The sequence below is a fragment of the Gadus morhua genome, chromosome 14 (genome assembly GCF_902167405.1).
Source record: "Gadus morhua chromosome 14, gadMor3.0, whole genome shotgun sequence".
Taxonomy (NCBI): Eukaryota; Metazoa; Chordata; class Actinopteri; order Gadiformes; family Gadidae; genus Gadus; species Gadus morhua.
In genome coordinates, this window is record NC_044061.1 from 3720320 (window position 1) to 3746501 (window position 26182).

At 46.9% G+C, this 26182-nt stretch overlaps 2 protein-coding genes across 2 annotated transcripts in view; both read right to left on the reverse strand.

The window, feature by feature from the left end:
• Window positions 1-20105, reverse strand: part of prmt3 (protein arginine methyltransferase 3) — a 44437-nt gene extending 24332 nt beyond the window's left edge. Inside the window, exons 1-11 of the mRNA XM_030377158.1 lie at window positions 19961-20105; window positions 19216-19336; window positions 19013-19095; window positions 18857-18906; window positions 18215-18320; window positions 16870-17035; window positions 15844-15988; window positions 13592-13657; window positions 12077-12198; window positions 8390-8489; window positions 714-792 (exon numbers count right to left, since the gene is read on the reverse strand). Of these exons, the coding sequence (XP_030233018.1) occupies window positions 714-792; window positions 8390-8489; window positions 12077-12198; window positions 13592-13657; window positions 15844-15988; window positions 16870-17035; window positions 18215-18320; window positions 18857-18906; window positions 19013-19095; window positions 19216-19336; window positions 19961-19982 (1060 nt within the window). The 5' untranslated portion in view covers window positions 19983-20105. The remainder of the gene's footprint in view (window positions 1-713; window positions 793-8389; window positions 8490-12076; window positions 12199-13591; window positions 13658-15843; window positions 15989-16869; window positions 17036-18214; window positions 18321-18856; window positions 18907-19012; window positions 19096-19215; window positions 19337-19960) is intronic.
• Window positions 20106-20378: 273 nt separating this feature from the next.
• htatip2 (HIV-1 Tat interactive protein 2) lies at window positions 20379-24988 on the reverse strand. The gene is made up of 6 exons (XM_030377159.1): window positions 24792-24988; window positions 24037-24226; window positions 23813-23920; window positions 23009-23146; window positions 21912-21973; window positions 20379-21255 (listed from the first exon to the last, which is right to left on the reverse strand). The coding sequence occupies exons 1-6, from the start codon at window positions 24905-24907 to the stop codon at window positions 21042-21044; spliced, it is 828 nt and encodes a 275-aa protein (XP_030233019.1). The 5' UTR covers window positions 24908-24988; the 3' UTR covers window positions 20379-21041.
• Window positions 24989-26182: the final 1194 nt, after the last annotated feature.

Below are 26182 nucleotides of genomic sequence, written 5' to 3' on the forward strand. Positions count from 1 at the left end.
CACTTTATTAACGTGCATTAGCCCGGTAATTCAAGATACTGCATGGATACCTGACTTAAGAATCTCACCCCTGTTCTTTGGATGAATCACTTTTAGATTATACGATTCTGCGAGTGAGCAAGCAGTTAGGGACAGGATTGGTTGTGGACCAACACTCAATCTATTTTTAAGGCAATTCCCTCAGGATGAATACATTTTTTGGGCCATACCCTTAGGATAAAAAATACATTTTGTGGACATCCCCTTAAGCAGAGTTCACACCAAAAGCCGTGGTGTCTGGTTTCATAACACCCTCCAGAGGTGCACACAGCTCGGTGAGTTTCAGCAGCCACTACTGAATGACCGGGGCGAAATTTGAACAAAAGGTCAATAATTAAATTTGAGCAAACGTGTGAATGAGGCAACATTTGTGTTGTTCGCATGTGTAAAATCACACTAATTCGGTTTCGTTAACCTCGTTCCCACAGCGCCATTTGCGCCGCTGGGCGAGGAATGTGGGTCAATTGGTGTCTTTGCATTGACTTTGCATGTAAGCATATTTTGTTGACGCACCCATGGGATGAACACATTTTGCAGACATAACCTTAGAATGAATGCACTTTGTGGACATCCCCTTAGGATTAATACATTTATAGTTGTTTCACAGTTTGGGAATAAGTGAGAGGATGAGAGGGAACGGGAGGGAGGGTGATTCGCCACCGGCAGTGCCCTACCTGATCCTCCATCAGCCAAATAGAGATCTCTGGCGTACAGGACAGAGTCCAGCATGGACTCAAACAGCAGGAAGTAACCCTGGAGAGAGAAGGAGGGCGGGGAGGTGGGGATTAAACAAACATCGCCACATCTAGTATTCAGAGAGAACACGTCCATTGCCCGCAGAACAATCACATTTTTTAAAGTAGCATCTGGCCGCTGTGAGAGAGGTCGATTCACTCTGGACGTAGTCTCGCAAAGCCAGACCAAACTACAGCAAGTAGAATGAATACTCTGGACGTTACATCGAAAGCATAGAGCGCTACATTGGAACGGGTCGCTAATGGAGAAGCGTTCCTGTGCGTTCCTCGCTTAGCTAGCGTCCCAGAAACCGAGGACTTGACCCTGGGTTGACCTGTTCCACGCCGGTGCACAGCACATTAGCCATGGTGTTATTCCATTAATGCTGAAATTGAGTTTTGGACCACATCTCGCCGGCTTCACCCTGAGTGACAGCTACTGCTGACGAATGGCTATTTATTGAGCCTTGCAGGCAGCCAACTGTTTTCTCCCTGGTAGAATAGCCCACATCCCACTGGCTCCTCCCCTCTTTGCTGGCCCATATCCCATTTATAGTGAGCAGTGTTGAGAAATATGGAACCACGTTGAGGAGGAGCGAGCAGCACACCAATGGTATGCCTTCTTTCACTGTATCCATGACACCCAGGAGTCGTTTACTTCTTTTGAAAGGGGAGGAGTAAGGATATCTAAAATGGCCGAACATGCACTTGCTTTAAACCGTGGGACAGAAACTTTACATGGCTATCAACAAAACATCTGGCAATCAATCGGAACAAAAAGTGCCAAAGTGTAAACGCAGTAACCCATGTTGGACCAGAGGGGGTGCTGTCGCTGCAGTTTCACTTTAAACCCGTGTTTGTGCTTTAAAGACGGGCGAACTCCTGAGAGCCGCGGGGAAAGTACCACAATTTGAGCAAAGTCGAGGGAAACCTCGGCGGGGACGGAGATAAGAGCGATAAGATCGGGTTCCTCCTGGCCTGTAATCTGCCACGATAAGCCCCTCCGCCGCTCAAGGACACCTCAAGAGGAAGAGCGCCCGGAGGAGCTCAGTGTCCGTCAAAACCCGACCCGGCGGCTGATTGACGGCGGCCGCTCTCTCCCCGGCGGCGGGCATGAAGCCGCGATGGCGCCGAGCCCAACGTGATGAAGATGGGCGGAGCCGGGGCAAGCTCCCGTAGCGGCGCCTGATAGATTTCTCCGTGTATGCCGGCAGTCGCGCTGCCATGGCGGGGCGGCGGCGGGGTGACTGCGTTGGTCCCCCCGGTGTCCTTACGCGCGGGCCCAGGTCGTTTTTTAAAGCCGGCACACGCCGTACCCTGGCCTCGTAATTTAGAGCCCAATTTCACGGGACACTGCCTCACTTGAAGGAAAGAGGATATATATGTGGGTGTGTGGGGGGGGGATGAGAGAGAGAGAGAGAGAGAGAGAGAGAGAGAGAGAGAGAGAGAGAGAGAGAGAGAGAGAGAGTGAGTGCTGGAGAGAGAGTGCTGGAGAGAGAGAGCGAGCGAGAGCGAGAGCGAGAGCGAGAGAGAGAGAGAGAGAGAGAGAGAGAGAGAGAGAGAGAGAGAGAGAGAGAGAGAGAGAGAGAGAGAGAGAGAGAGTTCACGGTAGAAGTGGGAGAGTGTGACTGAGATGCCTGGGAGCGGAGTCACGACTTGTTTTATTTCCCGTGATGTCGCAGGACAGCACGATGGCCGCCCCTACCGTCTTCTATATACCTCCCCACCCGTTGTTTGTTCCAAACCCCTAACGCATACCTTCCAAATTGTTAATTACAAAGATAGAGAGGCACATCTGCATCAGCGGCGTGGGGAGTGCGTGAAGGATGGGAGATGACGCGACACAGCGCTGCTCTGAACCACATGGCGGATTTATTACACTGCAGCGCGTTACATTAGCACGGCAAAGCAGGAGACCGCAAACAAAGCTAAACATCTCATAATGCAGAGGTTATTCAGCTTTAGTACAACATGATAACATGCCATATATATTAGCTTAAACAAAATGAATCGTTTTTAAGAAACGATAAAGTCTTTCCATATTTTTAACAGTCGTTGAACGGTGGTATGGTAATGGTTCCAGTGCCATACTGGTTCCACTGGTTCCCTGGGACCAGAATACCTAGAGCAGCGTGCAGAACTGCATGGGAAACCCCAGAAGGCCCAATGGAAGATGGAAGATCGACTGATCATGTTTGAAAATCTGTTCAAGGTATTAACTTGTTGGTGGTTAGGGTTAGAGTTTGAAATGACAGTAAGGTTTCGGTAAACATTTCAAGGGTTAAATGGTTTCAATTGGTTCAGACAGGGTTTAGTTCAGGCCAAGTCTTGGACTGTTCAAAGGCCGGGTAACGTTCTACTGAGACCCTTTTTAGGCACAACAGTTAGAACAACACTACAACGGCCATACGATTTAGAGAATGGATCTGGCTGGTTCTTACATGACTCCCAGCACGGGAGCGTGAGACATCAACGCAACTCTGCATCAACAGTCATTCCCTGAAAACAATTTAAACCCCACTTTAAAATAGGCATTAAAAAGCTCTAATCAACTGGTAGAAATCTCTTTATTTCATGGACATTACATCTGTAAAGTAAATCCATGGACCAAATTGAATCTGAAGTAAAACGCGTTTAGGTTCTTACAGTATAAGCGAAGTCACACATCGAGACGATGCGCTCGGAGGTTGACCTTCATATCTTCCCACCTCTCTCTGAGTCAGTTTGAGCATTAGCTAAAGGCCTTGGTTAACTTGTAGTGTACTTCAAGACTCCCCTGACTGGTGTCGGCTGTGCTCGTCAGTGTAGTAGTCAACGGCCGTTTCCGACTAATGAGAACCTAATGAAAATGGGCTGTAGCGGCTTATACACATTAGAAGAATTAGCATAAAAAACACATTCCCCTGAGCAAGGCCCCAAAACACTCTAGCAGAGAGAGACAAAAATACGTACAACAAACATCTTGTGGAGTTTTACAGCCCACATAATATAAAGGACTCATGCAAGCCCATAAGCACATTCACCTAGACCGGTTAGAAGTGTTTCTGTTACGCGGGATCTCTGCATTAGCAGTTTATCATGGGTGTTCCTCAAACAAAACGCGCTGCTCTCCTCTCTCCGCCTTGTGTAGTCCGCGCACGTTTTCCTCAATTACTGCAGAACATCATCAGTGCGGTCCCAGGGGCACCGTGGGGAAATCAGAGGGGTGTGTGAGTGCGTGTGTGCCTGCCTGCATGGCCGCCCGCTGTGTGTGTCTGTTTCTCTGTGGGTATCTGTGTGTGTGTGTGTGTGTGTGTGTGTGTGTGTGTGTGTGTGTGTGTGTGTGTGTGTGTGTGTGTGTGTGTGTGTGTGTGTGTGTGTGTGCGTGCGCAGGGTAACAGCAGTGTGTGGTGAGAGAGTCTCTCTGTGCTCCGCTGCACACCAAAAGGCGAGCGCGAGCCCGTTCTATTGTGTTCCAGGGTCGGGATTGCAGGCATTTGCATAAACAGATCAGACACAAGGTGTACAAAGCCATATACAATGGGGCATGGAGGAGCTCATTAAAGCATTAGCTGGGACTAGCACTCAACAACTCATGACTGTGGGACGAAAAAGTCACACTTATAGGTCTGTATGTGTCGGGGATGATCAGGCATTACACTTTTTTTATAATGTTTAGGAAATTCCTAGGTTAAGATCGCTCCGTATTTTACGGGATTATTGTCATTTTCGATCGGCCAAAGCCAGTACATAAAACTATGCACATATGATACTGCTCCTGCTTCATTATGATATAAATATACATACACACACACACACACATACAAAATGTAACATGGGCTTCAATGATTTATTTATATTTTTTGATTAGCAACCTAAGCAATATGCGTTTTGACCTGACATATGGATACACTAATGGACATTCAACCGGGCTTTATGCTTTAGCATTCGATGGCTACCAGGATGTATGCTAATTTGATCTACCCCACCACCCACGCGTGCGAGTCACAGACAAATGACACCCACTGAGCGACTGTTGACGGAGGTCAGCGATGATAGAAGCACAGGCTGAGGCCGAGGTGAACCACTGAAGGCTTACGATACGGACGGCTCATCAATCACACGACCGTGAGCTACGGAGAAGTAAACAGCGCAGTGGAAAGTTCTGCTACACGGGGCGGCAGCAACCGGGGCGCCTCCTGCGCGAGTTGGGGTATCAGACGCAGCCGATAAATCCTCATTAGCACACGGGCACACCTGTGATGCCGTCACTCTGCATGAGGGTGTGTGTGTGTGTTTGTTGATATCTCTTCGGATCCAAGTCTCGTTCCATATGTGTGTGTCTCTTTCCGTGTGTATGTGTCTCTTTCCGTGTGTATGTGTCTCTTTCTGTGTGTGTGTGTGTGTGTGTGTGTGTGTGTGTGTGTGTGTGTGTGTGTGTGTGTGTGTGTGTGTGTGTGTGTGTGCCGGCGTGGATGCGTGATTGACAGGCAGTCAGATGGTAGGACAGCATGACTGATGACTGCCCATCCTCTGGCTGGGTTAGACATGGGAGGCTGCTGTTGTCGGAGTTCCACTTCTCCCTACGCACACATCGCTGCAGTGGAGTTTTCTGGACACCACTGTGGCACCCTGAAAGGCAGGTGAGTCTAAGCACCCCATTTCACTGATGGTCTGACACCAGGAATCCTAATAGGACAACGTCCAGCCTCACATCTAGCAGGGAGGTACCTGCCATCAAGAGTGATCTGTGAAGCTTCCCTACCAACCTAAAAATATTTATTTATTCTAAAAATGTTAAAATGTAGCGGAGTATTCTGTCCCTTTGCTGGGAGTCGGTTGCACAACACACGTCGAGGAAACCTCCTCATGGAATGAAACCATATGAAGCGTCTCCCGCAAGTTTACATGACATCTTCCCAAGTTGCAGATACGTCCCTTTAACTAACTACTCCATCGATGATCAGCCATTGACAGAGCAAAGCAAACCAAGCAACACGGGGGGCAAGTCGCTCAGGAGGTAGAGGAGCGGGTTTGGTTGGTAACCGGAAGGTTGCTAGTTCGATCCCCGGCTCCCCGGAGTGTGGAGGTGTCCCTGAGCAAGAGACCTCACCCTGACTGCTCCTGATGAGCCGGCTGTCGCCTTGCATGGCTGACACCGCCGTCGGTGGGTGAATGTGTGCAGGGATGGGTGAACGTTAGGCAATATTGTAAAGCGCTTTGATTGGCCACTGGTTCGAAAAGCGCTGTACAAATGCAGTCCATTTACCATTCAACAAAGTTAGCCGGCCCGGAGCGCAACTTCCTCAGTGGCCGTTGACCCGTGCTGTACCGGTTATCTCCGGCTGAACAGCACCAAGACAGAAGGTCCATCACCGGAGATTGATCCCAGAGTCAATCTTTATTTACCGGGACCCCCCCCCCCCCATCCACAGACGCCCTCACTGCCCCCTCCAACTCCCTTGCTTATCTGAGCTGGCCGTATATATATATATATATATATATATATATATATGTTTTCCAATGGCTAATGGAGAACAGAGATCAATGTGGTGAGTTATGGAATGACAGTGGCACAGCTTGAAGCAGTCTCTCAAAACACTGCCACAGCCAAAGCAACACAGAGCGAGAGAGAGCCGGTCCATCCATCAGCTATCTCTGTAACCATTGTCTCTCTGTCTGCTCGGACGCCTCCGACAGCTGGACGCGCGTGTGATGCATTACTCTGTCGCCGCTCTCCTCTCCAGCCCCGTCGCAGATCAATTGTGCAAAGAAATATCATGGGATTCCCAACTTTAGTTAAGAAATTCTCTCTGTTGTAGCGACTTCCAACGCTGAGGCGATAATCAGGTTTGTCAGACAGTGTTGGTGAAAGTAAGGGCCAGATTATTTTGTAGTCGTTGGATATCTCTGAGGGGGTGTATGTGCAGTTCCCCACAAAAGTCCAGACCGTTTGATCATTTATCTTGCATTAGTTTCAAAACGAATTCTGAGATGAGCCTATAGCTCATTGAAAACCGTGATCTTTTTATTGACAAGCTGCCATCCAGTATAGTTTCCAGGCCAGGGAATCTTTTCTTTCATCAAATCGTCCATGATGAAAGATGAATCGACACCATGTTTGCTTGGTTTGTTGCGTGAATGTGATCCTCTCGATTTGTTTGGATGTACATTTCCGATCATCTAACACCCTTCAAACGGTTTACCAAGCGTACTGTAAAATCTCAAAATATTAAAAAAAATCATGGATGGATGCCCAACATTTCGTTTTCGGCAATAAACAAGATATCTCAAAACAGAAGAGATCTATTCAAGTCATTCTGTTCCTCTGTGGATTCCCTAATGCTCTGGATCGAACGGACGACCCAGTTAGGACAACCTGTGCTACAGCCCTGACCTAGAGGCCTCCAGTTAGAGCAACACAACCATGTAACAGACAGCAGGCAAACGGTGCAGTGAAACCTACAATCCGTTTACAGCGTCAGCCTCTCGGCAAAAAACACAAACATGTCCCAGTATGGAAGACACAGATTGGTTCTAAAAAAAAAACGCTGAAATATATAAATCAAGACAATCACTGCGTCAAAGTCAGAAAAAGGTTAATAGTTCCTCAAGCCATTCACCATAAGACAAAACTGCCTTGTCGTAATGGCAGGCATTCCCCCCACTCCCATTTCACTCAGGCAGCGCGGAGGACAGCCTTAAAACCCGAGGGGGCCCTGGGAGACGTCCGGCGTCGCCGCGGTGATGAGAAGTGACGGGCCGATCCTGGGATTTATTAGCGCGCCGTGAGCCGGTGTCATCGGAGATTACGGCCCCTATCTTTCACCGCTTCCGCCGCCGCGCCAACGACCCGCTTTCAATTTCCCATGGCAACCGACCGGGGGCTCCGTGCGTGCTGACCCTTGCCCACGACCCTGGGCGCCCAGGGCTGGATAAGGACGGGCGGGGGGCAGATACAGCCCCCCCCCCCACCCCCCTCATGCATTAGAGATGAGTGGAGCGGCGTGTCGGACCGCGGCTGTCGGAGGCCTTATCGCCGGAGCAGATCTGCCTGATGAACGAGCATCGGGCCGCGGGGAGACGGCTCCTCCTGGTTAGGCATTCAGAGGAGCCGGTGGCGAGCGCGGGCCCTGGCAAGGCCATGTTTTAAACATGCGCTGGACGGACGCGGAGATACCTTGGACGCCGGCAGCTCATTGGCTGCTCGTAGTAGGTGACTCGTGGGAGTGTTGGGAGATCGATAGGGGACTTTGGATTAAACTAATTCGTGTTGTTTATGACTTGCGTTCGAACTTTATGAAGCACAGCCGAAGGATTAAAAAAGGATACGATGCAAAGAAAACGATAAATATTCTTAATCTATGTTATGTCATATTTCCATTTTTCTCCTTTCATTATGGCTAAATGATTAAAGCCAAAAGTGGGCAAGTATAATTAAAGCCAGAACTCTTTAAAAGTATTAGGGTACTAAAGGGAACTGAGCTGGGGATTATTGAGGGCTGCCCCAAATGAATGAATCAGGGCGATTAAAAATATGCCGTCGATTTTAATAATCAAAATCTTTCATTGAATGAACCAATGTGTGTGTGCGTGCGTGCTTGTGCATGCGTGTGTCTGTGTGTGCGGGTACTGACCATCCATTCGGAGATGATGATGTCGACCTTCTCCACAGGTAGGCTGATGTCCTCTATACGTCCTTTGATTAGCGTGATCTTGTCTTCAAGCTGATTGGCCCTGAGAGAATTGCATAACACTTTATTACACGTCCCACGTAGTAACATCAGGTTACCCCACCTTGTAACACTATGCAACACTGCATTACAACACACGACACCACCTTGGATCACCAGTCAACACTGTGTTACAACATCATACAAAGGGACGCACAGTTGATGGGCTGAGCAGGACAATTTTTAAATTATACAATCAGCCAGCGGCCCATCTGTTTAAAATACAGACGCTTTGTACGCCGTTCGCGACTACACACAGGCGATATTAATGTAGGTGTTACTAGTACAAGTACTTTAATTATTTTACTTACTACAAGCACTTCAGTAATTGTGCTCCAGAGTGTGGAGATGTGAGGAAGACACAATGTTTGCAAAAATGTAAAGCAATGGTGTGCGAAATAATTTATCACATCAAATTGTATTCGACACCAATACAACGCAAATGTTGTATTTGTGTCACTTGTAAATGAGCTATATTGTGAGCTTAGTGAAAAGTGAAACGGCTTCCACATCGCTTGTCTGTGCTGCACGTCTTGAGGAACTCAGTAGTCAGCACCAGGGAGTCAAAGGCAACACCAGGGACAGCAGAGATACAGTGGAAACCCGGAGAGCATACAGTGTCCCTAGTCCACTAATCACTGAAACGCAAAGCAGGGCATCCATCTGGCTCCAGTAGTAGAAAGTATCGTTCAACACCAGGCGCTGTACTGGAACCTTCCATATCGGGACAGTCCGATTTCTATATTATTTTCCCATTTCACTGTTACTGCACGCGCACACACACACACACACACACACACACACACACACACACACACACACACACACACACACACACACACACACACACACACACACACACACACACACACACACACACCCCACTCTTTTTGCTTTGGGAGCCAAAGGTGTGCGTTGAACGGAGGCCCGGGTTGAGTGAGCGTGGAACGGGGGGGGTGGAGTTTGGGGGGTGGGGTTTGGTTGGGGCTGGTATGGGTGGAGGTTGGGGTTTGGGTCCGGCGGGTGTACGACAGTCCACTTGGCTGGCAGCGGTGTCAAGTGGGGCGCCGTCCCGACTGTACGAGGCCCCGGCGGCCGCGGGCGGAGATCAATCTGGTGAATATTCCATTATCGTGACAGCTAATGTTACCGAGGACAGAACAATTACTCACCGCGCCGCACTGCATATCCGTAGCGCTGATCCTTATCTCAAACTGCCTCTCCATCCCCCCCCACCCCACCCCCCTGGTCCTGCCGCTATCACCTCCTCCCAGGGACGGTGTAACCACCACCCCCCCCCCCCCCCCCCCCCCCCAACCCCCGCTGCACACCTCTCTCCAGAGCCAAGCACTGTAATCTCATTATTGGTGTAATTTAGAGGACAATGTCACGTCTCTAGAGGGTCCATGTCTCTATATGTTTCTGTGTGTTCCCTACAAACGGGGGGGGGAGGGGGAGAGAGAGGGGGAGAGAGAGAGAGAGAGAGAGAGAGAGAGAGAGAGAGAGAGAGAGAGAGAGAGAGAGAGAGAGAGAGACAGGGAACGAGAGAGAGGGAACGAGAGAGAGGGAACGAGAGAGAGAGAGAGAGAGAGAGAGAGAGAGACAGGGAACGAGAGAGAGGGAACGAGAGAGAGGGAACGAGAGAGAGAGAACATTTCATCAGGGGAGGAAACTATCCCACTCACTAAACCATTGCCGCTATCAGTGAATTCTGGCCGTCGCGCCACACATGGCTTTTTTATTTGAATTGTGCGCCAGCCGGCGTCTATCTCTGCCATTCACACCCCTTCCCTTGACCTCATCCGTTAAGGACGCAGCGCTGGAGACAGCCAGGCGAGGGTTTCTCATTTAAACTTTGGCGATGGAGTGGAGACAGGAGATGGATGCTCTTGCTTAGCCAATGGGATCCACTTTAATTACCATCTTTATATTCTCATCAACGGGGATGTGATCGATGCACACACAGCCATACAAACACACTCTCACACACACACACACACCCTCACACACACACACCCTCACACACATACAATTACAGCAAAGGCAAATAAGCAGTGTGTTTGATGGACCACAGGGCTGTGTGTCGTGGTGAGCCTACCTGTGTGTGTGTGTGTGTGTGTGTGTGTGTGTGTGTGTGTGTGTGTGTGTGTGTGTGTGTGTGTGTGTGTGTGTGTGTGTGTGTGTGTGTGTGTGTGTGTGTGTGTGTGTGTGTGTGTGTGTGTGTATTCATGGGAGGGGATGGTCACACAGAGGGATTTTGAAGACTCCTCATTGTGGGCACATCAAGTGTTGGGAAATCGAAGACACCCCCGACATGCTGACACACACAAACACACACGCACACACGAGCCAGTGGGCTGTAAAATTAAAGAAATGCCCATTCCTCAGCAATCCTGTTGTTTTGTTTATAGCAGCACGCTTGCCTACGTAATGAGAAGACTCTCCGTCATAATGGACCATAACCGAGCGAGGGAAACGGAGAAGACATCGAGGAGCGCGAGGGGGAAGTGAACCCAGCTGGACGCAGGGGGTCTGGGGTAGGGGCACTGGGCTTGGTTACAGAACGCCGTTCGCCTCATCAGCTACTGGCTTCATACACACACACAAACATACACATCATTTACAACACACACACACACACACACACACACACACACACACACACACACACACACACACACACACACACACACACACACACACACTGTTGTGGAAGACATTGCATATCTGTTATTGGGACTACATAAACAACCATATTAAAGTGTTTTCGAGGTGGGCCAGTATGGCTGTGTACGCTGTGTGCACGCTCGCGTGTGTGTGTATGAATAACTCCAACGCGGGTCCTGGGACAGTCATAACCAGGGGAAATCAGAGGCCGGGGAGAGGGAGAGTGTGAGAGAGCGGGGAGTGTGTCTTCAGGTGTAAATTACCTGCGTTACGGCCATAGCCGACTGACAGCAGAACTATACAGCCTGCCGGAACGACAAAAATAAAAATACGACGTAAATAAACAAGTCCGTAAAAAAAGTTGGTTGGAGGTCACAGTCACACAACCACTATTCTCACTATGGTGGTCCAAGGGGAGTGTGAGTGTGAGTGGGTGTGTGTGTGCGTGCGTGCGTGTCCATCCCTTATAGAAGAAGTAAGGCCCATGAAGGCACTGTAGCAGGTTATCTACACACAAACCATATGCACACACACACATTATCACAGGCAATAAACTTTGAATGAAGGTAGAGGTGTTGGAGAACAGACGATGACAGCGAATGAATAAGTAACAACCGGGTCTCATCCGGGTCTCTTCTGGGAAACAGGATTTGGATTGGTGTGAATGTCTCTTGACCTATACCGTAATGGCTGATTATTGTCCAACGCAGAACCATAAAGGTTCACGACTGCGTCGGAGCGTCTCCATTGTCACAGACTCACTGCGTTTCCATTGTCACTGCGTTGCGCAAACGTGGAACCTTAATTAGCCCTTTACATTTCATAAGCTTGCTTATGAAACATTTTCTTGCATTTCATATGAAATGTAAGAGAGTGCTCAATTTCGAACTTGAATCATTTGAGCATGCGCGCTCGTGTCCCTACCGAACTATATCCATGGCTTGATAGATGATCTCTGATTGGTCCACCGCGATCACCTTCGCGGCGCCGGCTCTGGCAGCAAACATGGAGAGGATGCAGGTCCCACAGCCCACGTCCAGCACAACCTGCGCACGCACACACACACGCACACGCACACACAGGATGGAGAGCGGATGAATGAACGTGCACGCCAACACGAAAAACGCTGGGGGAAGTCAGGCTGATGAGGCTGAGAGGAGGGACAGCTGGGGGAGTGTTTAATTATGCTTCCGTGGGTCATAGGCGGTCGGAGGAACACGCAAAGCCTTCTGGCGTTTGTTCTCGCGACGGCCAAACACACAAACACGAGCGGAGCGTCCCTCAGCGAGTTTAAAAGGATCTTATTAAATGTTCAACATGAACCCTGAGCCAGCCGTCCGGGAGAGCCGGCTGGGGGACAAAGCGTCGGAGAAAATGGTGCTCCATGAAATCCGTTGCAATCTCACGTCATTCCAGTCGATCAAATGTCTTTGAGTCGATTTAACGGGCGAGGTCTGTGTTCCCTCATTGCTACATAGCAAGCGGGTGACCAAGTAGCATAGGCCATTTACAAGCAAGGCCCTTTACATCACGTCGATGGTGCAGCAGTATGAAGTGACGCCTTTTCGAACTAAGCCGCTACACAATCCTGAGTCTTTCTAAGACTGATGAGATATGTATCTGTATAATTTTGAAAATATATTCTGTAGGTGGGTAGTGGGTACATCCCTCTGTAATATATTATCCCTATTTTAAGCACTTTTAATAATTTGGGCTGTGAAATCCTTCACCATAACCTATATATATAATATGTAATATAATAAGCCCCTGAAAAGCCCCTAATAATAATCGGCCTTGTACTATACACATCCTCCCCAAAGAACCTACATGAAAACCTTGAATGAATCCGTCCCGTGTCTATCCTTGTTTACCTTTATAATGAAAGGCGACCCGTCCCCCCAGCGATCACTGCTGGCTCCGTTCAATACGATCTGCCCACAGCCCAGCACCCCGTCCCCTCCATCACTACCTCCCCCCTTCAGCCCTCCTCTATGGTCTCTTCCCCGCACTAACTACCAGCCACCCATATAATGGATGGTCATGATGCAGGCCACTGCCTGCTCCCACTGACAGACGTTGTGAAGGGGGGGAGGGGGGTTGAGGGGGGCGATGGAGCTAGGGGGGGGTGGTGGTTGTTTGGGGGGAGGGGATGAGGGGTAGATGACTTGCGCTCGTTATCAGTGTGTCGCAGTGCACACCGGGCTAGCTAATAAAGTCACCATGTTTTAAATCTGGCTCGCAGCCTCGGTTGTATCGCAGGCTCCTCCCCCTCGTAAACACACAGACACAATGCAGACACACACAAGTCAGTCTCCCTCTCTCTCTCTCTACCTCTCTCTCTACCTCTCTCTCTACCTCTCTCTCTCCCCTATACCATTAAGTGGATAATCAGCTGACCCATACAATGGTGGAGGACACGGCAGTAACTCAGACACTCACCTTGTCTTTGAAGACCTCTGGGTTTCGGTACATGAAGTCTCGGTAGCTCTCTGTGCGCACCTTATCCTGCAGAGACAACGTCAACAACAGGGGGGTTGTAAATAGCCACGTTGAGTCACTAACACCATTTTGGATTGGATTATTAGGGTCATGAGGTGTATTAAAAACTACTACTACTGAAAAATACATACTGCAATGTGGCTATGGCGAAGACAAAGAACATGGTTTTGATGGTCGTTTTGAGCGAGTGATGTATGATGTATAGTTAAGAAATTGCTAAGTCTACATTTAATACAATTTTAATTTTACTTTGCAGCTTTTGATATTGTAGACCAACAGATGTATATCAGCCATTGAGTTATCTGGGATGGCATCTAGAACACTGCACTGTGAGAAAATGCGTCTCAATTTCAATCTTTTATCACACAAGCCTTTTTTGTTTTCCTTCTCATTATTTTGTCTATTTCCTTATCTGTCTGCCACAGTACTTGGTAAAGAAGGTTTTGTATAGGTGCTTTACATATAAAGCACATTATTAACATGTAGGGGATAATAAAGGTATTCCCTGCCTGCATTGTGGGGATAACAAAGGTATTCCCTGCCTGTATTGTGGGGATAACAGAGGTATTCCCTGCCTGTGTTGTGGGGATAACAGAGGTATTCCCTGACTGTATTACTTGTTGGAAGCAGTATCAGTGCAAAGTGCCTGGTCAGCAGGATTGAGTAAACAGAGGTCTGTTGAGTTGTGGAACAGGTACAGAAACTAATCCAGAATAGAACCGACACTATTGGCTTGAGGCTTGGTCTTGATTGGTTGTTCCAGCGAAGCTCCACAACTGATTTGTTAATTAGCCCGTCAATCAGCTACTGTCTCAAACAAGAGACCAAAACATCATTCATTGTGAGCAAACCGATTCTCTCTGAGAAACGAATGTAACTGGAAAGTGACACTTGAAATGGCAAAAAGGTACACACACACTTTGATTAACTAAAGCGGGGTTCAGCCAGATCAACGTGTAAGAAAGGTTGACGAAGTCGGGGATCGCTGAAAAACTCTCTGAAATCGAATCTACCTAAGGATCGAAGGTATTGGCAAAAATATAGGCCATAAAATAGACATTATATAGTGTCCAAAATTCACCAATAGTTACCGGAACATCTTTTACAGTCAGAGATTGGCCATGTCATCCAGACTGTTCAATAAAGATATTCTGCCATATACAGACACATTGCTACCCTGCATTGGTTGAATGACTCCTCCACTGAAAGTCACTTCATGAGAATGAGATGTCTTTCTGGGAAACCTCAAAAGAAAAGAAAAGGTAAGAAACGCCCAAACTACACGACACTGAGGAGCGAGTGCCCCTTTGCCCAGAGACAAGCGCTCCCGCGCGGGCGACCCACGGGCGCGTGTCTCCCCCGCGTGCGTCAGAGGTGATGCACCTCACCGAACGGCCGACGTTAACGTTGCACTGCGGACACGTGTCCACGTGGTCGGCGGGGTCGGCCCCCACTTCTCGTGACGCACCAGCATCACTTAACATGACGCTCGACTTCCAGTGCCGCCCGCCATCAATCGTGGAGGGCGGGAAGGAAGGGCTTATGTGGAGGCACTGCGGTAAAGTAGAACTACAAAAGGATGAGGAATAAAGAGAGAGAGAGGGGGGGAGAGAGGGGGGGGGTAGAGAGAACACCATGCCCCAGTGCCTGCATACGCACTCCCAGGGTTTTGGACTGGCTGTCTCCGCCTTGCAGTCTTTCGGAGCAAAAGTATCTTTGTGGACAAAAGAAATAAAAATATATTTTTATTTTTTGTTTCTGAAACCTTCTTCTTCACAGACAGTTTGCCGTCTCCGTTTTTTATCGCCGATTCGTCACTTTGAAGTGGCGTCGGATACTCGACATCCACGCGTGCATGGGAAATGATCACTTTAATTTAATGCTACACCGAACCTAGCTGCACCAGGATGAACTCGTGGGTTCCTGGTGCGCACACGCGCACACACACACACACACACACACTGTCATTGAGACCAGTGGCTCGATTGTACACACACTCGCTCACACACACTTAAAATGCCTGCGTGTGCGGGAGATCTCATCCCACTACTGATGCTGGCCGTGTGTGTGTGTGTGCATACTTGTGTGTGTGTGCATATGCACGAGCACACACTCCTGCGTGTGTGTGCTCGTCCGTGTGTGTGCGTGTGTTTGCGCTGGTGCGCGTGTGTGTGTGCGCGTGCGTGTGAGACCTTGAGCATCTCCTGATGGATGCCGTAGTGGCCGTAGGAGCTGAAGTAGGCGTCGTCCTCGTCGTCCCGGAGCTCCGCCACAGGGCCCAGGCTGCCCGGCGCCCGCCTGGTGTCCGCGTTCAGCACCAGCCCCTGGGCCAGCACCCTGCAACACAAGCCCCCCCCCGGTGGTCAGCCTGGTGGTGCTCCCGCTACACCGCCGCTAGCGCAGCGCTAGCGCAGCGCTAGTGCAGCGCTAGCACTTTACACACACACACACACACACACACACACACACACACACACACACACACACACACACACAGGAGACATTTCCGATATCAAAATATATAAATAAAGGGCATATAGAAGCAATTTGGAACATTTTATGTGCGCTGTGGACGGGCTGCCGATGCGTCCAGCCTGAAAACACACATCCTTCATGCAGGACAGAGCAGTAAATGGAGGGGACGGGGGGCATTCATCTTTCTTACTCTTTTCACACCCCTCCCCCTGTAGTCTCCGCGCTCTCGTCTCCTGTATTTTTCCCTTATTGCCTCCCCCCTCCATCCACCCCTCCATCCACCCCTCCTTACTTTAACCTCTATGCAGCAGTGGAAATTTCCTTTCCCTATGCTTCGCTTTCCCCTTCTCCAAACTTTCTCCCATTCATTGATGCGCCTGCAGTACCGGAGCTCAGGGTTGCCCTCTGCTGGTGTGGGATAGGTATTGCACGTGCCACGAGACAACAGGATTCTAGTGCGTGCACACAGCTCTCTGGGATCGCCTTTAAAAAACGATGACTAGCAAAGTAAAAATGATAAATGTGAAAGACTCACTTGTTCAGTGTTCACTTAGACTCTGCATAGCCACTCCCCACTCCCCTCTTACACACTTATTGTAGGTTTGTATGTCCGGGCACTTAATGTACGCATTAATTGTATGGTACCGACAGCGATATCAGTCGCTTTGGATAAAAGTGTCCGCTAAATGCCCTAAATTTAAGTGTAATAAAATCAAAGAAATTAAACAGAAAGCTGTACAAACTTGAGTTTGTGCAGGTCGTCCATGGCTCTAGCGAGGGCTTCCTCCGCCCGTTGGGCCCTGTCCTCAGCAGTCTGGGCCCTCTGCAGCATGCCACCCTGGTCGGGGGCCCCAGGCACGGGGCCTTGGGCGGGGCCTTCCCCATCACCCCCACACAGCTCCTCAGGGTCTGGTGGGAATAGGAAGCACGATCAATGGAATTTGACTGAAGTTTAGAACACTGCGTATGAACGCTGGATTGACCCGAACGGAAATGGAATCTACTTAAAGGTTGGGTATGGAATTCTCTTTTTTGGCCATTTTTGCAAATTACTTGAAATCCTAATCATAACCCACTTACAGCCACTGAGTTAGAAGTACTGACATGAAAATTAAACAAGTCAATCATCTGTGGAACGGGCAGGGCTCGAAAATCTCCAGCCAATGATTTCCAGACCCACCGAGTGGTATAGGACAGTAAGTACGTCAATCAAACGGTCGTACCGCACTCCCCCTCCCCCGCTCCCCGCATGTGACCCCTTCGTGCACGTACTCAAAGCTTGTGACCCAGAGCAAGCTTCTGTTTGTTGTTATCCTGCGGTAGCTACTGGAGCTAGCTAACTAGCTAACGGCTCGCTCTCGCGCATCTGTGTTCGCGCTCGTGCATGATTGCGCGTCCATGTACTTGGAATGGGTGAAGTCAGAGTCAGCGTTGAAGGAGAGGGGGTAGGACCATTTGAGTTGTGTGTTGCCAAAATTTGCTGGCGTTTCGCAAATCCCATACCCAACCTTTAAGGATCTAAAATATTGGCAAAAATATAATGCAAATAAGGGGCCATTATACCGTCCAAAAGGTTAGTTAACGGTACAGCTTCTACAGTAAAAGATGCTTCTACAGCATCCAGACAGTTGATCAATTTAAACAGATATTCTAGCATAATCTGAGTGTCCCATTTCTACCAAGTTAATAACTGGTTGAATGAAATTGCTTCACGGTAATGGGATGTCTTTCTGACCGCACACAAACACTATTCATACTAATTTAACCCTTCCCACCAATCCATCACTAGCAAACATTAGGATGTACTCATGGAACTATTAACTCCTATATTCCACACTATTACTCATTAAGCACACGCTGTTATCCATAGCGATTCAAGTTCTTTGTTCAGATACACGTTATTAATGAGCCTATTAATGAGTTAGGGGGCATCTTTCTCAAGGACGAGTCAGGACTACCGGTAAACACTGGACATCATGCTTTGAACAGCTCCGGTATGGAGTCAAACGCCCTTAACACTAGAGTATCCTGACTATCCTATACACAGGTCTAACGTTTCCCCACCCTAAAGTAGGCCTCCACTCCTACCGGTCTGAAGCAGGGGGTCGTCCTGCAGAACGGGTCTGAGGAAGTCCTCGCTGTCCCAGGGGAGTGGGCCCTCTGGCAGCCCGGTGACATCCGCCGCGCTAACCTTCTGCAGGCACAGGTTTTACATTGGTTGATACATTGTTTTCTATTGCATCAAATGCAGGCCTACTTGGGTTAAGTTGTAAGTGAGGGACACGAGGAGGTTTTCAATTTCGCTGAAAGGATCCTGTTAACATTTACATTTAGGGCATTTAGCAGACGCTTTTAAAGGTCCCATGGCCACCAGGTGTGGTGTGATTAGCCGGTACAAACCTATCCGTCACATATCTAGGTGGACACGCCCACCTGTGATGTCATAAGGGGCAGATTTCCAAAACGGCTTGTAACGGCTAATCACACCACACCTGGTGGCATGCTATGGGACCTTTAACCAAAATGACTAACAATAAGTACATTTATCAGAAGAAGAGAAACAACAATATATCACTGTTGGTACAGCAAGGATGTTAATAGAAACCAGTGAAAAGGACTAACAATTATTTGGTTAACCCCTTCCCTGTATACCACAAAGATAGCTAGCATAAGTCGCTACACAATGTTAGGTATCTATTGAAATGATGCGAGAAAGTGTACGTTTCTTACTTTGGACCGTAAGAAGTTGATCAGCTTGATGTATCCATAGTCGTCCAAATCTACCATGGACAGAAATCGGGAGAGAATCTGGGAAATTGTGCTTTTGCCACACTTTGTTTGGATGGATACATTAGGACAAATAAACATAACACTAAAATTACTTACTGTGCTTGCGTATCACATCTACGAGATTGAATTGGTGCTCGGTTGAACAGTGTTGTAGTGTAATCGGCACAGAGTTCAACAACCTGAAAACAAAAATACAAATGCAATTTTACAGGCAATGAAGCTGCAGCCATTCTTTACAGCTTGTGAACAAAGTAAAACAAAGTATAGCCAATCAACAAAAAAAAAGAATTATTTTGTACCGGTCACAGAAGAGACAGGTGACGTGTTGGTCATCACTGTCCTCCTCGTCCAGGCACTGCCACTGCTCATCGTCCCCGCTGTCTGAGAGCTCGGGGACATCGTCCACCTCTCCATCATGATCTGTCAAGAACAGTCATGTTCGGTCAAAACCAGTCAGGTCAACCGGTCATGACCTTTCGAAACCAGTCCTGATCTGTCAAAACCAGTCATGATCAGTCAAAATCAGTCATGTTCTGTCAAAACCAGTCATGATCTGTCAAAACCAATCGTGACCTGAAAAAACCTTCCCAATTCAATGTCCAGCTCCACTTCCTTATCATTCCTTCTCAGTACCAGTTTGTGAAACCACTTTACAATGAATAATTATATCGATATTGCGCATGTATACGTTTTGGGAAAAGAGGAAAGCTGAAAGAGGTTAGTACCACATCCAGCATCAGGTGAGTACCAGACACAGTAATACCCATTAGGATAGTAACAGACACAGTGCCCACTGAGGTGAGTACCAGACAGAGAACCCACTGAGGTGGGTACCAGACACAGTACCATCCTCAGTGGGTACTGTGTCTGGTACCCACTGTTTAGAACCAGACGCAGACGCTAAGATAAGGGGACTTTCGCCTCGCAAGTTATAACAATGATACACGCTTTAGGTATAAAAACATGACGTTCAGTCAGAAAGAGCATCTTATTGAAACGAGGTGATGCGGTTCGTTTGTTGTCTTTTCTATTGACATCACTCACGTGGGTCTCTGTGCTCTGCCATGTTGCCTCCTGGTTTCGAAGGACGCGTTTCCGGGTGACGTCCGCTTACGTCAGGAGGAGCCACCGGCGTGAGGTGTAATAACACACAATGACCGCTGGATGTCACTAAAGCACCACTTCAGTTTCAAGTCTAATGCGACGGATTAATAAATAGACTGAGGAAACAGAAATATATACTTCTGAAGATTTCCCCTCAATTGTTTGATTTTAATTTCATATGGAACATACTGAACATGCACAAAACTATTTCATAAAAAATATTGTCAATTGTGACTATGGCTGCATCCATTTGCAGTCAAGCTACCAACCATGCTAGTAGACTGTGTGCTGCTGTACGCATGTTCAGGCAAGACTGATGAAGATGCATATTGCCACAGCAATTAATCAACATCAAAGATCCCAGAATCACAACACATTTTAATGACGTAGTTTACACAACGGTATGGTCAGTTTAAGGCATTTTCCCCAAGCGGTATCACATGCATTTTCTCAGACATGCATAGTTGTCAGTCTTACAATTGGGTTCCTATACTTAATTCGATTAAATGTTGCAGACCCATGACGGTTCAAATTTTACCACCTCCTTTTTTCCAAATCTCACAACTTTCCCCATAATGAGATAAACATTATTTTCTTTCTAAAATAAATATGTATTCTTTCTTCATCTGTATAGCACAATCATGATGTACATATGTTCAATATTATTTCAATTATAAGTGTTGAACAGATTAAGATTAAAATATATGAATGCATCTTTTAAGACAAGTAAACCTGCCACAATCAACATAAAGACCCATCCTCTCTCCAACGTCCTCAACGGGAGCTATGCGAACAGAACAACATGTATTAAATGGTCATATAGTGCAAATCTCAAATCCCCTCCTACACTCGGCATATCATACATAACTCCCAAGCTTCGATGTTCATTTCTTTGGCTGAACTACAACTTCCGACACCTCCAAGTTCCAAGTCAACGACCTCCGCCCCTTATGAGAGTATCCGCCCCGAGATGGGACCCAGACTCCGCCCGGATGTTTTGCTCCGCTTCCCTGCTCCTCCCTCATTTGGTGGGGCTGGCTCCCAGGGTTTGGATGGCCTTGTTCTCCAGGATCTCCGTGGGGTGCTCAGGCTTGAGGACCGTGTTGGACACCATGGCCCGCGTCACGGCTTGGATGGGCACGGACATGGAGGGAAACATGAAGGAGCAGGAGCTCAGCACCTTCCTGGCCATCCATTCACCCGGCCGGCTCTCCTGCCTCTCAACCAAGAGCACCCTGGAGGGAGGGAGGGAGGGAGGGAGGGAGGGAGGGAGGGGGGGAGGAAGGAAACAATAGAAAATAATTAACAGCAAGTCACTCTTGTATTGTGAATGTTACATCTATAAAAGCATTACATGTATATTATTAATGTGATTTAAATTGTGATATAGAGCATTTTAGATGAATAAATGTTATGCATATAATGTAGATAGATAACATGTATTCATTATGAATATTGATGAAGTATGCCCGTTAACACAGCACTTCATAAAGATGTCAAGAGGAGCTTCAATGGCATTACAGCTGAACAGCCGATGCACTCATGACTTCAGCGTTCAGTCTGAACTAATGCAATCTGATCTAGCTCCACTCATGAACATCCCGGTTATACAGGCTGATATTATGTGATTTTAGTCTCAACATTTAAGCATGAAAGGACCACATCCTAGTTCGTTTTTTTCTCTCTTTATTTTGGTGCAGAGCACATGCTGTTCCTATGGTTACTCTGTTTGACAAAAAAAACAAACACAAGCTATGATACGAGTCATCCTGGGGACAATACAATCTAGAGCCTCCTTATTAAAGGCTTGAATCACTAACAGTATGGACTTGCTGTACACGTTTTAACCAACAGATGAACATGCAGCTCGGGGGGTCTAACCCTAACTTACGCAGGTCTGTAGATCGAGAGTCGATCAAAGCCCAGTGCTTCTATTTCTGCCTCCACTTGTCCCTGGAACAGAACCAGCAGCAAACAGGATCCAAGTTTACATTGACGATATAACGTATTGTAAGGAGAGCTGTAATAAAGGGTTAGTCTTCACATGTTTTTTTTCAAGTGCAAAACATTTTGTCCCAACCCAACAAACCAACCCATTCACACACCAAATCGATTAACTTGGACACTACTGTGTGCGTGTGCGTGTGCGTGTGTGTGTGTGTGTATGGAGAGATATAGTTATATATTCGGTGGGAATAGATAAGGCCCCAAAATGCCTACCACTTTTGAATATAACAAAAGATGGGCAGTTACAACATAACAATAACTTCACAAAATAATATGATCTTAAATTAAGTTATTTGTTGCAGTGTGGTTCACATACAGTTCAAAGCCCATAGGATAAAGACTGAGGTAAACATAATACCTATGATCATAACCAGTGTTATTAAAGGGTCCCTATTTTACCACCAGATGCGAGTGGCCCTTACAAGCCATTTCCAATTCTGCCCCGGCTTGTGACATAGTGAAATCCTAAACGGGGACTGGGTTAGATCAGATTACCAGCCTACCCAGTAGACTGTACAAACTGGTTGGCTTGTCTATCTATCTATCACACATCCAGGTGGACACTCCCACTTGTGATGTCACCATGTCCCAGGGCTGGCTAACCACTCCCACACCCGTTGGTCAAACAGGGGTCCTTTAATATTGAAGTCCAACAAATCTAGCTCGAGCCACGCTTAGGCCTAAAAAAAAATGTTTGGTCGGTTCCGGTTTCCGACCGACCCTGTCAATTTATGTGCGACCCAAATTATTTGAAAAAAAAAAAAAGAAATGTTTGATGCAAACAATAATTACGTTTTTGTACAGCACCTCTTCATTCTGTACAAGGATGAGCGCATTCTCTCGTTTTTAAATGAAAACAACCTACCTATCATTCGCTGCCGCTGGAAAAAATAAAATAAAAAAATAAAATAAATTCCCTACCTACCCATGACCTCAACTGACAACCAACAGGAACCAAACTTTTTTTTTTTTAGGCCTTACCTTGACTTTGAGATAGAGGAAGCTGCTGCCCTTATCGGCTCCTTTAGACGACTCCAGGTGGAACTGAGAGCATCCGCCCGCCTTGGCCAGCTCGGCAGACTTCAGCACGTAGTCGTGATCCACTCGAACAAAGCCCTCCTGGAATACACAAACCACCCAGCTTAGGCACTGGAAACCTTCCCTTGAGTCCCGGCGACTCTCTGTCGTCTCAAGGGGAGAGGAGGGCGGCGTGGTTAAGACAGACCACTGAGCACCACACAACTGTAAGTGGATGAGGAGCGTCTGGGGTTGATGGCTGGCTTAAGCAGCCTCACCTGGCCCGAGGCAGGTTGAATCATCTACTGGTGTACTGGTGTGGGAGGAGCCCAGTTAAGCCACCTAGATGCAACAGTTGGTTATTATTTTTGAATGATTGTGCAGCATGTGATCAAAGCCTTATTGTAGCCCGAAAAAAGGAGTGATGTATGTCTATAAAAGAAAAAACACTATAGTGAAATGATTCCTCTGTCTCCTGACATTTCTTGCAGACTGGAAAATCGCTGGTTCTTCAATCAAAAGTGTGGTTGAATGGCTATTCACTAACCACACTTTTGTGGTAAATGAATAGCCATTCATTAAATAATCGTGGTTAATGAATAGCCATTCATTAACCACGATCATTGCCATAATCAAAACAGACCTCCCATACTCAAAATCCGTTCAGATCAATATCCATCACTCATTATGCCAAATAGCATTATCATTTCACGTTGATATGGGGTTAGTAAGGCTAGCGATAGATGAGTGACTTAGATTTCGCCTCACCGCCCCAGACTTCGCCTTGGTGGTTCCCAGGCAGCAGTAGCCAACATCATGGCCCTGGAAGGCGGGGGCGTGGTCCTCCAGCTTCTCAAAGTCCACCACCTCCTGGATCTTAAGATGCAAAACAAAGATAGCTTTCCTACCAGGGCCCTCATAACAAGCTACACCTAGATCAATGTGAAATTAAGTCAGGCGTTTCAACCGTTGACACCAGTTGACTCTCTTACCAGCTTTTCGTAAGCTTTGTCCTCGAAGGTAACCTCTCTCCTGCCAATGAGCGTGATCTTGGCGAAGAGGTTTCGATCCAGCAGCTCTTTGAGAAGCAGTCTTCCCGTCTCTCCAGTGGCTCCCAGGATAAAACAGCTTTTGTTCTGCTGCCTAAAATCCTCCTCCAGGCTCTCCATGTTAACAGCCATGCTGTGAACGCCAAACACAAGACATGGCCACAGAATGATATTTGAATGTTTGGGAGATAGCCATACAACATGTTTAACAGCTTTATAGTTTATGGATTAAAGTTCTAGAGAAGGGAAAGCAAGTTTCAAAATCCAACATGGCTAGTTATGTTTCCTTTTTTCCCCTGTTGAAAGTTAACTTGAGTAACGTATAGAGCAAATACTTCTGGAACTATACACATAATGTATAGGAATACTTTTTTTTACCACAATGCATCTAATACAACCACGCTTATAATGGCACTGCCACCATGGAAATGAAAGGTTTTCCGTGCCATTCTAAGAATGGATATATTAGATACATTGGTGACAAAAAAGTATTCCCACACAATATTAATGTCTATATAGTATCCTATATATTTTTTGCATTATATTTTTTACATTATACACTAAATAACCTATATATTCAGTGGATATAGATGTATATACACAATATATGCATATAAATATATCTCGCCGCATGATCTATGGGATTAAACAGCAAGCGTGTCGGCAGCCCCCAAACACAACCATATCTATATATTTACCTAGGTAATGCCCCTGGTTCGGAATAATCCAGGTAATGTAAAACCGCAGCGATCAACACAACAACGAGTGTCAAATATCCTGTCGCTTTTCCTAGGATGCTAATTAGTAATTTCATAACCTCTGTGAACAGCTTTACCACTTCCTGGATTCTCGTTTACCACTATCTTTTGAGTGTCCATACAAGCTCTCGCGATATAATTTAATCTCACGCGAGTAGGCTTCGTCTGTTTCGATGTGACGTCAGCTCCACTGACAATTGTTGCAAATCGAGGTAGACCTAAAAAGTAAACCATTTCAGAATAACATCTGACTACACCCAGCAGTACCCAGCCTTCAGAAAATACTCCAAGGGGGATCTAAGGCCAGTCTTTGAGATATTGTTGAGAATTTTTTTAATTATATAAAATTTAATAAAGTTGAATTGAGAACGTTTGAGTGAAGGTCTTTTAATTGGAGAGCTCTTGGGTGCAGGGGTGCCCTTACAGCTCCCCAATATAAGCCGAGCTAAGGGCTTTTTATTGGACAGACTTTCAGATTTTCTGCAAGATTATCATCTTCTGACTGGATGAATATATTAATTTATTCTGTCCAGATGGACGTCTCAGACAATGAGTTAAATGGTCCGCTGCGGGCTATTTGAATCACCCCGTGGACGAGCCTGAGTAAAATAAAGACAACCACCAACATGCGCGCTCCCGCTGTCAGCGCTGTTGGGAATCTAAGCCAGCCCAGGGATTTAATTATGTCACTAAAACAATTTTGTCGCGTGTGTTTAATTAGCATGGAGATTATACAATATTTTTGGAAATAGTTAATAGCTATAAATTATATTTTGAATCATATTGACTTGATTATTGTTTTTAGACCCTGCTGTTACCACCTGCGGCCACAAGAGAGCGCTACTTCAATATAAAGAAAAACTGATTGCACCCGTGATGTATACTGGTTGAGCCTATGATGGGTCCGTATTATCAGCTATAATCAGTCTCCTATGTGTATTTATGTGTTTTTATTATTGTTTATTAAATACATTTTCTAATAATGCAAAAATTATTACATGAAAAATAATAATAATCATTTTCATAGATCTATGTTCTAGATCTGGGCTGCATTTCAATACAACTCACTTGGTGTACTTGTACACTTGGTGTACAAGTTTGTTGTACACCAACCGTATCAACCAAAGAAACGATGGGACGGACAGCTTCAGCTAAAAGTCACCAGCTCTGATTCCTTAAAGATAGGAGTGCTCTTTCCCTTTATTATCCTGCTCTCAGCTTATAGCAAATCCGCCTGAGCGAGAGCTTCTGATCACTCCTGTTGAGGCTGGGATATGCAGAGGCGCCTTTTTGCTGTGGCGTCCACCACATGGTTCTGACACAGATACTTC

Coding starts and splice junctions, on each gene's coding strand:
- htatip2 (XM_030377159.1), bottom strand. CDS start 24,907: ATGAAATTACTAATTAGCATCCTAGGAAAAGCGACAGGATATTTGACA. Junction 23,921..24,036: donor ACAAAGCTTACGAAAAGCTG/GTAAGAGAGTCA, acceptor TTGCATCTTAAG/ATCCAGGAGGTGGTGGACTT. Junction 21,974..23,008: donor TCCTCTATCTCAAAGTCAAG/GTAAGGCCTAAA, acceptor GTTCTGTTCCAG/GGACAAGTGGAGGCAGAAAT.